General features: G+C 39.8%; 1 protein-coding gene across 2 annotated transcripts in view; it reads left to right on the top strand.

Annotated features, from left to right (window-relative positions):
• Nucleotides 1–12,109, top strand: part of DKKL1 (dickkopf like acrosomal protein 1) — a 44,933-nt gene that overhangs the window by 25,703 nt on the left and 7,121 nt on the right. For both annotated transcript variants that reach the window (XM_042474481.1, XM_042474482.1), the window contains exons 2-4: nucleotides 8,258–8,435; nucleotides 10,458–10,592; nucleotides 11,087–11,176. In XM_042474481.1, coding sequence (XP_042330415.1) covers nucleotides 8,280–8,435; nucleotides 10,458–10,592; nucleotides 11,087–11,176 — 381 coding nt within the window. In that variant the 5' untranslated portion in view covers nucleotides 8,258–8,279. The remainder of the gene's footprint in view (nucleotides 1–8,257; nucleotides 8,436–10,457; nucleotides 10,593–11,086; nucleotides 11,177–12,109) is intronic.

Here is a 12,109-nt window from a genome sequence, read left to right on the forward strand (position 1 = left end):
GCATCTGCACTGGCGCCCGTTTGAGGGCACTTTAACTGCCATGGGTCCATGCTATGGAATTCTGGGAATTGCAGTTTGTGGCGGCACCAGAGCTCGTCCCTCTACATTTGCGGCTTTGACTTATACAGATTTGATTATTCACGGATTTTATTAAGATCTTTTCTCTAGGAATATCTAGGTCCTCCGGCACAACTCTGTGTTCAGCTTTCACCAAAAGACACACTGAAGAGCCCTAGAGAGATGATATTAATAAAATAATCAATAAAATAATCAAATCCACAAAAGTCAAAGCCGCAAATGTAGAGGGACAAGTCTACTTCCTTAGGTGTTGTTGGGAGTTGCAGTCCAGCCACAGCCTAGCCCTTCTACTCCTATGGTACTTGGTCTGAAGGGCTGCATCAGCACTGGAGCAATAATCCAGTTTGAGTCCAGTTTAACTGCCTTGGGTCCATGCTTCTCTCTAGGAGTATCTAGGTCCTCCAGCACAACTCTATGATCAACTTTAACCAAAAGGCGCACTGAAGGGCCTAGGGATTCCTAGAGAGAACACTCTACTAGGCCTTTGTAGCTCCTCCAGAGCAATTCTGTGATCAATGTCTGGCAGATGTTGACCACAGAACTGCACTGGAGGACCTAGAGATTCCTAGAGAGGTGTTCCCTCGGCTAAAAAACATAGTGTTTTTATTATTTGTGGGTTTTCCACATTCACGGGAGTCCTGTGCCCCTAATCCCAGTGAATGTGGAGGGACAAGTATATCTTTTTGTGTTACAAATGGATGTTAGATTTGCAGGACTTTGACAATCTTCCAGTAACCCCGTGGCCAGAAGGAGCAGGTGCCAGCCTCCTTTCACAGCATTTAAGATCTGCACAAAGCTGCCTCCTGACTCTGCCTAATGTTAGGGCTAACCTTGACCAGTACTTATTGATAAAACTGCCCTCCATAAATTTTTCTGAGCCCCCTTTTATAAAACCAGCCATTATAAAAAAAACCCATAAAACTATTTGTAGAAACAAATAGCAGAAGTTAATCATGTATTGCTTACCTACAAAGACAGGAAATTACCAGGAAAGTGTGGATGTGTTTATTATTAAACAAAAATAAATAAATATAAATCTAATCCAACTCCATTAAAGTTAGAAGAAAGAAAAACACAAGTGTTGTTTATATTAAATCACCATTTAACTTAACTCACTGCATTGAAAGCTTTCCCAGTTGATACTGAAAATTTCAATTTATTGTTCCCTCCAAGATTGTGAGAAAAGCAAAATAGTTGCTTGAATTTATCAAAACCACATTTCTCATCCATCCCTGTTTTTCGTATATCTCTCTTCATTTTTAAAAATCCCAAGGTGGTTCACATTAAAAACAGATACAATATAAGAGTAGCTAAAAGGAGAAAATGGTAAAAAATTAAAAGCAGTTTTAAAAAATCCCATCATTAAAAATCAGGGGAAGCTGATGGAGTTAACAGTTAGAAAAATGAACAGGAAAATGCCAGTGGCGGAAACACTCAGTACTGGCTTCCTGCCTAATTTCATCGAGGAGACCATTCCACAGGGTAGGAGTTACAACAGAGAAGGAATTAATTTAGGAATGAAGTCTTAGAGTAAAAGCAAGAACAAAATAAATAGCTTTGGGAGTCCTTCCAGGCACACTATAAATATTGCTATAGTGGAGAGACCAGAAATAAAATTGCAAAAGCCTTTGAAAGCCCAGGCAAGTTTTAGGATTCAGTCAAACAGGTGGGATCGAAACTCATTTTAAAAAGCCTGCTTTAGCATTGAATTGTAGAGTTGGAAGGGACTCCACAGCCCATCAACTCCACGCTTCTGCTCAGTGTAAAAAATCCAGCTACAGCATCTGCAGCAAGTAGCTATCTAGCATCTTTTTTAAGATACCTGAGAAGAAAGAGACCCCACCACCTCTCTACATAACTGGTTCCACTGTTGATCAGCTTTTACTGTCAAGAAGTTCCTTCTGTTGTTCAATCAAAATCTAGCCTCAGTCATGTAACTTAAAACCATTAGATATAATCCTGCTTTCTGGGAAAGCAGAAAACCATCCTGCACCTTCCTCTCTGACTGTCCTTTGGGTATTTAAAGAGTGCTCAGTCTTCCCTTCTCAAGGTTGAACATGTCCAAATCCCTCAACTTTTCCTCATATGCTTTGTTTTCCATACCTCTTCTTCATTACTATTTTCTGAACCAGCTCCAACTTGTCTATAGCCTTCCTAAAATGAGGAGTCCAGAACTGATTTTAGTACTCCAGATGAGGCCTGACTAGTGCAGAATTTAGTGGGACTATTACTTCCCTTATCTTGGAAACCACTGTTCTCTTAACAGAGGCTAAAATATTATTTGCCTTCTTTGCATCAACCCATAAGTGCTGGGCCATGTTCAACCTATGATCAACAGTAATCCTAGGATCATTTTGATATCTTCTGCTGCTAAGTGAAATATCCTCCATTCTATAAGTGTTTGTTTGGTTTTGTGGCCTAAATGTAAAATTTTCCATTTGCCTTTGCTGAATTTTGTTTCCGTCCAGTTTTCTAGCTTATCAAGGGACATTTTGAATTCTGTTATTATCTTCCAATGTGTTAACTACCCCTCCCAGTTTTGTATCATCTGCAAGTGTAGTAAAGATTTTCTCCACCTCATCATCCAAGTCATTCATAAAAATATTGAAGAGTGTCAGCTCCAGGACAGAACATTGTGGCATTCCACCTGAGACTTCCCTCTAGCTTGAAGCACAGCTGTTGATGATGACTCCTTGAACATGGGTTTCCCACCAGTTTAATCAGTTTTCTAATCAAAATATCATGATCTGTGAATTTTACTGTTGTTTCTGAACATTGTATTGTATTGTTGTTGCTGTGTACCTTCAAGTTGTTTCTGATTATGGACACTAAGGCCCCATCATGGAATTTTCTTGGCAAGATTTGTTCAGAGGAGGTTTGCCATTGCCTTCCCCTGAGGCTGAGAGCATGTGACTTTCCAAGGTTACCCAGTGGTTTTCATGTCCAAGGTGGGATTCGAACCCTGGTCTCCAGAGTCATAGTCCAACACCCAAACCACTATGTTAAATAAGGAAACACACCGTTGGAAAGGTGGAACAGTCTGCACATATTCAAGAGCCCTTTTGTTATTGGTTTAATGAGAGAAATTATTTGAGCTTTTCTTCTTCAGGATAGGAGACACATACTTATTCAGAGACACTCAAGCTGACTTTTTAGGAATTTGGACAATAAAGAGCTTGGCAAGTGAAATAACAAGTGATCTAGAAGTTTCCCTCCAAGAGTATTTTCATTCTTTGGCTAGTGATCTACTATATGAATATTACCACAACAGTTTTGAATGACGTGATCTCTGTTCCTGCTCATATATGCACACACACACTTTCCGGAGGAGGGAATAAATATTTCCTGACATTTAAATATAGTGGATGGTTGGGACAATATGAGTATCACTTTTTCACTTCACTCCTAGGTCACCACCTAATGGTGTCATGGAAGAATTACACTTTTTGCCATAGTTCCTCTGAACAAATCTTACCAAGAAAACACCCTGATAGGGTTGTCATAAGTAGGAAAAGACTTGAAGAACAATAATAACATTGTCTTTAGTGATGCAGCTGCTCAGCTGGCTGCCACCAGTGGTTTTCTGAATGCCTTCGAGAAAAAGGCATGTTATAATACATTAAACACTCAAGAGGGGTGGTATATTAAATAAATAAATAAAATTAAATAAATAAAATTATGCCTGTGTGGTGCAGAAAATCAATAATGACATACTAACTTCCTTTCAAGCTTTGGCTTGCAACTTGTTGACTATAATCTGCACCTCTGCTTTTAAAGGCACATTGATTTCCAGATGTGCTGTGAACACCGTCACCTGCTGGCTTCTGCAGAGAAAGTTGCTGTGAAAGTCACAGCACTAGACCCAGCTGGTTCCTCCTGCACTTACTGTGCAGATCGACTGGCAACCCATCAAGGTTCCTAGACAAGTATTGCATCCCATACCATTTAATTAGTTTGTGTAACTCTAATGGTATGTCATGCATTGCGTGACTATTATTTGTTATTTGACCTTTTAAATTTGTTGCCTGCCTTATTTTACTGAACCCCTTCCTGTATTGTTATGTATTATTTATACAGTATGTATTATGCTATTATTTCTAAGAATGGACGGCTTGGGCAGGTTTACTTTTATATGTTTTATTGTTTGCATGTACAGCGCTATATAAATAAAGCATAATAATAATAATAATAATAATAATGGCCTAAATTCTTGAAAGGCACCAGATCCCATCTTTTGAAAGCTAAGCTTTGAAAACCTTGGATGGAGTATTCCTTGCCCAAGAAAACCCTATGAAATTCATGGGGTCACTATAAGTTGAGGGGTGACCAGAAAGCCCCCCCCCACAAAACATATGCCACCCTTCTCCAATTAGGTTGCCCTCCAGCCATGTTGGATTATGGAAGCTACATCCCTAACATATCTGGAGGACATCCTGCTGTCCCTATATCGATTTGCCAGTGTTTTCAGCATTTTTTGGCCTTGAGCTCTGAGAAGCCCCAGTCAATATATCCAAGAGGAATCTGAAGTCCAAAACATCTGGAGGATCAAAGCTTGAGAACCACCATTTTAGGTCCTGGCTAATGTTCCTTGTGACATCAATACAAAAGGTCAAGCAAGTGAGTTAAAGACAGCTTTTTTGGTGATGGCACTGAGGCTTTGAATGCCCTCCTTCACTACTCCTCTGTTGTTGACAGAGACGGAAACATTTTGATTCAAAGGGGATTTAGATTCTAATTCTGACATTGTTTCCAATTACTTTATTAAAGGTTGGTCTTCTCCCCACTCCTTCTAGTACTGTACTGGCTTAATGATTTAGGATGGCACTGGGCTGTGGTATAGATGAGGCAGGACTCAGCATAGTTCTCCCATCTTCTCCCCCTCCCCACTCTACCCCTTACTTTAGATGCAATCCTTATAGTCCACTGGGGAAAAGTGTGGATTTTCCTGGTCCCTTTGTAATGCGAAATATTTTGGAATGGCTTGGCCTGGGAATAGGCAATTAAGATATGTTAACATTACAAAAGACAAAAGTCCTGCTGCCAGTAGGGGTTACATGGCAAGAACTGGCTTGTTGCCTTTGAGGGCACATCCACACTGTCCCTGATTTTGTTCCTGTTCTGATTTTATTTTGGAGATCTATACACGTTTTATCCTAGAATATTTTCTGCCAACTCCTGGTATGATCATAGACTTCTTCTACTAGCTCCCCAGGTTGGTTTATTCAAATCAGAAAGAGGAACAAAATCTGGGACTTTTCAATCAGACTGGATGTGCCCTTTGTTCTTGGTTGTGCTATGTTTGTGTTTGAAGACACATGGTACACCATTATCTCCCTTTCTCTGCAGTATGGTTCTGTGTAGAAACAGGTGCACAGTGATGCCAGTAGGTTCTGGAATCAGAACCTATTTTTCAATCAGCACCTTGGTAGAAACTGACTGACTCACTAGTGTTCCGATGTGGGGGCTATAGGCTGGTTAGCAATCTGGAGGTGTAAGAAGGGGCACGCCCGAGCAAGGTATGAAGAAGGGGCTATGGTGCATGAGAAGCCACTGTGAGTGGAGGGGTGGTGGTTACAAAATCAGTTTGAGTAGATTATGGGCAAAGCCAGCACTATTTACAGTATTTGTTAACTGCCTTTGAGTTGATCTCGACTCATGGTAATTCTGTTGGTGAGACATCTCCAACTCTCCCTATCCTTAACTGCTCTGCCCAGCTGTTGCAGGTTTAGGTCAATGATATCTCCCTGATTGAGTTTAACCTGGCCTGGGGGTCCTCCTCTCTTTCTATTTCCTTGTAACTTTCCTAGCATTATTGTCTTTTTCAGTGATTCATGCCTTCTCATGTTGTGGCCAAAGTACAACATCATGAAGTCAAAGGCTTTAATGGCCGACATCCATAGTTTTTTGTGGGTTTGTAGAACATGGCCACATAGCCCAAAAAACCCACAAAAAACCTACAACAGCGTGAATGTATTAATCTTGGCTTCCAGGGAAAATTCAGGGTTGATCTGTTCTAAGACCTATTTGTTTGTCTTTTTGGCCATCCATGGTATCCTCAGCACTCCTCTCTAGCACCACATCTCAAATGAGTTTAAATCCTGATAAATTGATTATCATGTAGCAGGATTAGAAAGTGGTGTAATGAGGACTGGATTGCTGGCATGGCCTCAAATGACCACTTAAGAGGGTGGGTAAGTGATGGAGGCAATAGGCTCACCTGCATTGCTATGAGGCCGACACTTTTTGCTAGAATCATAAAGTTGGAAGAGACCACAAGGGCTATCTAGTTCAACCCTCTGGCAGAAACTCACAATCAAAGCATCCCCAACAGATGGCCATCCTGCCTCTGTTTAAAGACCTCCAAAGAAGGGAGTGTGTTCCACTGTTGAACAGCCCTTACTGTCAGCCCTTACTGCTACAGCATCCTTACCCTCTTATTTAAAAAAAGCCTAGGAGGTGGCCAGGAAAGCATGTAACATTGTTAGAGGTGGCCATTTTATTATTTCTTTACATGTAAAATATAATAAATCTTTTCTAAAATGGCCTTCAGCTGCTTATTCCCATGCAAAATATTTTTTATTATTTTATTATATTTTTTCTATACTGATCCTTCATCTCAATACATGGAACATAAAACTATTCCAACCACCCTCCAGCAAAAAGTAAGCAGAAACATACAACTCATTAATCAAAATGAGAAAATAAAGAGTAGCCAGTCTATTAACAGCTAGACTATAAATTTATTTCAAACTCAAAATATCAGAATTCTCCCCAAGTTGTCTAAGCGAACAGGAATGTTTGACAATAATGTTCAACATTCAAAAAATCAGTGATACCTTTAGTGGGCCAAAAAAGCACAAAATGCATCCTGCAAGCTTTCAAAACTCTACTGGTCTCTTCCATCAGACAAAGTTGTTGAAAATCCTATAGGAGAAGAAAAAGAAAATGATGATCTTAGAGTTACAGGCCTACATTTTGTTAAGTATGTTGTTTCTGTTGTCAGTTAAGATGGTCTGGAATGTTTGAATTTATCACTGGAAAGAAAACAGAGCCAGAGTGATGTAGTGGTTTGAGTGGTGGACATGTCTCTGGAGACTGGGGTTAGATTCCCCACTTCACCATGAAACCCACTGGGTGGGTGACATTGGGGAAGTCACAAGTTCTCAGCCTCAGGGGAAAGCAATGGCCAACCTCTTCTGACTGAACCTTGTCGGAAAGCTCATTCTGCCAACTTCTTTCTTTCAGTTAGTCTCAAAGGTGCTGTAAGATCTCTCTGCAAAAAGAAAACCCTTTGATAGGGTTTGCCTTTGGGTTGCCATTAAGTCAGAAATAATAATAATAATAATAATAATAATAATAATAATAATAATAATAATAATAATAATATTTTCCCACCTCTCCCAGGGGGATCGAGGCAGGATTACAACCCAATATCAATATACAATATACAAGTACAATTCACAACAATAAAAACAACAATGTAGTACAATAAAATATAAAAATAGATCACAGTTAAAACGATATTATCAAAGCAAAAGAGGAGAGAGATGTTTCAGTCTAGAACAAAGAGGTAAAATATGTTTTATAAGGGATTAGGTGGATAAGCTCATTGGAAGAGGTCTGTCTTGTAGGCACACAACAACAACAAAGGTGGTCTGGAATGTTTTAATTTGTCACTAGAAAGAAAACAGAGCCAGCACCAACAGTTAAGCTCTTTAGATATGTTTAGCATCAGGGCAACAGTACTCCTTTTTATCCCTTTTGTTCTCATGATGGTGCTATGATTTCAATTTGTTCACAAAGTGCCCATTAACCATAGAATTGGAAGACCTCAGTTCTATGATTCAGGTGCAGTTAGTATTTATTTTTTAACAAAATTGGTTGTTGCTTAACATATCAGAAATATAAAAGCCAGTGTTAAGACATAAAATGCAGGAGCAGGCGATAAGTGAAATGGTAATTGTGTGCTATACAGCTGAAAATATACCTTTGCCTGAAATGCCATTAAGGCAAAGATCTAAAATGAACTATCTGCACCATGCTGGGATGAAAGGATGGAGGGATGCTTTTTGGGGATGTCTGAGCATGAGGAAGGCATGGAAATCTGACAGCAGAGGCGGTGCTTCCAGCCTCCCTCTCACTGTGATGATCTTTCCTTGGGCTTCTGTCTTTTGCGCAGGTCTGGCTGGGGCAGCCACAGAATGGGAAATCGGGCCAAGATGCCGCTGCTCCCACTGGTGTGGGGATTATGGTGCCTGACAGCTCTGCAGAAGGAGGGCACTGCATCTGCTGCCTTCTTGCCCTCCAGTGTGGAGAGACTGTTCCAGGACTTTAGCAACATGATTGCAAAGAGCCAGGTAAGGAATGGCAGAGGGTGGTGGTGGTGGGGGGTCTGATGCACTTCGCCGCATAAATAGAGGCATGCTCACATACTATGCACATCAGTAATGTTCTAGAAAGCTAAGGTGTCCAAAAGAAAGAAATACATACTTTAAAAGAAGTGGGGAAGCTTGTGAGAAACAATACTTCTGGCTATCCTAGGGAGAGTTCATTGATTTTTTTTCACATTCAAGCTAATATAATATATGTGTAATAGAATTTATATCCTCAGCCCTTCCATAGTAGTATCCTTCCTGTATTTATTTTCTTTCCTCCTCTCCCCGGTATAAGCTTTTAGTTCTCTTTCCTTTGCATAGCAGACAGTTCTATGTTTTGGATACATAGATGGTATTTATTGACCCCTTGGAAAAGGAAGTGCATGTGGCATGACAGCATCTAAGCACTGACTCATTGGATATTCAGAAGAGGACTAATTGCCAGCTTTCAACTACAAACACAACATTTTGATTTCTCTAATTTATTCACAAACAAATCTCTCCTCTTAAAGAACCCATATATGTGGGGACATGAGTTACCTAATGACAACTAAGCTGTAAAATTTAAAAACTGCATCAAATCTGCTCTTCTTTTCAGTTGTAGCATATGGTCTTTTGACTTGCAGTTTGTTTTACCTGCATCCTGTGTACTGCAGAAATCACACTGGTTATAAATTCCTTAACTGTTATACTTCTCATGGAAACTGCAGATAAGCTCTAGGCCAACTGTACTTCTGAAAGAGATCTTTATGCTCAAGGGACTCTCCTTCTCACCTTTTGGGACTCCTTTGATAAAATTTACAGCTATGTGTCTGTTATTAGGACTGCAGAGCTTCATCAACTGGCATTCTTGGTGGCTAATCTTCAAATGTGTTTGCGTGGGTTCTTTCAAAATGCATTATTTATTTCTTAAGCTAGTGTGGTTACACTGTTGGATTGGGACCTGAGAGACTCATGTTCAGGTCTCTACTGAGCTATCTCTGACCTGGGATCAGTCACTCCGTTTTCAGTCTAACCTACATCGGCTGTTATGAGGATAAAGTGAGGAGGAAATCCATGTATGCTGTCTTTAAATTTGCTAGAGCAAAGATGAAGTATAATAAGTGTAATCAATAAACACCTATTTGTAGACATATGAAAAACTTTCCATGGGCTAAAAAGAGTATAAACTTACTGTGTTTATTCAACTTCTAAATAATTTTGTTACATTTTAATTCTACACACCTGACAAATATTGCTGTCTGGCTCATGAGGAAAGCTGCAATTGTAATAAACAGAAAATAGCCACAGCAAATAGAGGTGCGGAGCAGCACAGGGGAAAGTGTTAAAACCTCTCCAATTCAAAGATCCAATCCTGCAATTCCATAATCCCAGTCCTGTGAAGAAGACCCATTAGGGGTGGTATTTAACATGTACACAAAATCCGAATGATTTTAAATGCAACCATATATTTGATAAACAATTAAATCAGGCTTTGAATGTAACAACATAAATTTGTGTTATGCCAAGTCCTGGTATTTTGTTATATCTAACTTCCTCCCTGCAAACAAAACACAGTTTGCAAGCAAGCCATAACAAAACATGATAAAAAGTTATGTATGTTGTTGGCTTATACGTTCTGGCTCATTTAAACCATCATATCTAGAACTGTGGCTTCTTTGGTTTGTTTCTCCAGCTGTCCACCTTGAAACAGAAGCTGGCAAAAGCAGCAGGAGAGAAAAAAATGAGTCTTGAAAAATATACTAATTTGTTTGGTTATCTATATGACGAACATGACTAACATGACTATTCATAGCTAACATAAATTATGCCTTCCTATGATGCATAAACATGACCTTTGTTTGATGATGTACTGCCTTTTGTCAGTACTGAAACTGATGCCCAGCATTTTAGTTAAGTGATCTAAGTACTATGATTATGATACAGGGAGAAAAATAAAAATAATTTTCTCTGTTCACTTTCTATTCTTCATCATGAGGAAAGATAATTCTTTGTCCTTTATAGGAAGTTCTAGGCACAACAGACAAGTTTGAGACGTCTGTGGACATCAGCAAGCTACCCTTAAACTACCACAATGAGGAAAAGCACAATAAGAAGGTGGGGAATGCCACTGTGTACAGCCACCATGAAATTGACAAAGTGAGTGAGCTATAATGTAATCACTGTCTGCATTCTGAAATTATACATGTCTTTTTGATCTCTTCAGCCCTTTGTTGAGGGCTTGAAAGTAGCCATGGTGTAAACCAGGCTTAAGAGATTATTCAAATGGTGGTATGGTTCCCACAGAAAATGACATCTCCATGTCATGGTTTACACAACACTGTGGGAATGTGGGAATCTACAGTGACCAGGCTGGTTGAGGGATGTAAAAAATTAATTTTCCAAGCTCTGCTACAGTACCACCACCAAAGTGACTTCACCTATGGATTCATAGTGCTATTGAACCCTTCATGGAAAGCCAAATCATACATCCCCACAGCCATGTGACATCTTAGCTACAAGGGAGTACTTGTCAGCAGCTGTGGTTCCTGCCCTTCACTCCAAAATGCTGGACTGCCCCCAAAAGCCTAACTGCTCATCTATGCATCCCACGGTCTCACTCATTCTCCATGCTATTCTTTTAATATCTGCAGGTGACTGATAACCGTACAGGTGATATGATTTTCTCAGAGAAAACTGTGACCTCCATTGAACAGGTAGACACCCATGCAGCTGAAGAGAAGGTAAGTACAAATGCAGGAGGCTGATGTACCTCCTCATCTTTCACCCCCAGATTTAGGCTGAGTCATTTTGTGGGTTGGGGGCAAAAAAGAGAGAAATGAACTGTGAGTGATTTGGGGTAAAGGGAAAAAAACAAATTATATTTTAGGCTCTAGAAGTTGTTCTGTATGCTGTTCTAAGCGTGAGATAGGTGTGCTACCCTTGTGAGTGAACCCTTTCTGACACTTCAAATGGTTAGGGTAAGAGGAACATTGTTCTCATACTTGCCTGGTCAGAAATATTGTATGGTAGACAGGGTAAAACTATATGTGCAGCCAAACATAACTTTGACCCCTAGAATTAGGATTTTCCTTCTGCTTGTTTTTTTTTCAATCAAATAAAAGCAGTCATTGGGACTCCTGATTTGGATCAGGAGAGGAGTTTAACCTTTTCCTTGTCTTATTTTTCCAATGAAAGTTGCCCACCAACACTGCTCTTTGCTCCTGTTATATCCCTGTTTGCTGCTATTTATACAGTATCTGCAGTGGCATCAACAAGAGTTAGTAAAACAAGCAAGCAAGCAAACAAACAAAAATCACCTTTTACCTCACAGCCGTGCTCCAGGTATGGGCAAGCTCCATCCATTTTTGTGGCTGCTGATTTAATTTTTTTTAAAATGAGATAGGCAGTGAGAATCCTAATTTTGGAATTAAAGTCCACATTTACTGTCGTATGTTTCTCAGCCCTAAATATCTGCTTGATGAGATATTGGCTTTGCCAAACCAGAATCTGACATATGAGGGTACAAGAACCATGAAGTATAGCAAACTGGATAATCCATGTTCCTAATCCATCTTGGAGCCACCTGTTCCACAAAAGTAAACAGCTAGACTATACTTCCTACCGTTGGACTCCCAAACTAGCCCAATTTTCTCTTTTTACCCAGTAAGGCATTA

This window comes from Sceloporus undulatus, chromosome 6 (assembly GCF_019175285.1).
Source record: "Sceloporus undulatus isolate JIND9_A2432 ecotype Alabama chromosome 6, SceUnd_v1.1, whole genome shotgun sequence".
In the NCBI taxonomy this organism is placed as follows: domain Eukaryota; kingdom Metazoa; phylum Chordata; class Lepidosauria; order Squamata; family Phrynosomatidae; genus Sceloporus; species Sceloporus undulatus.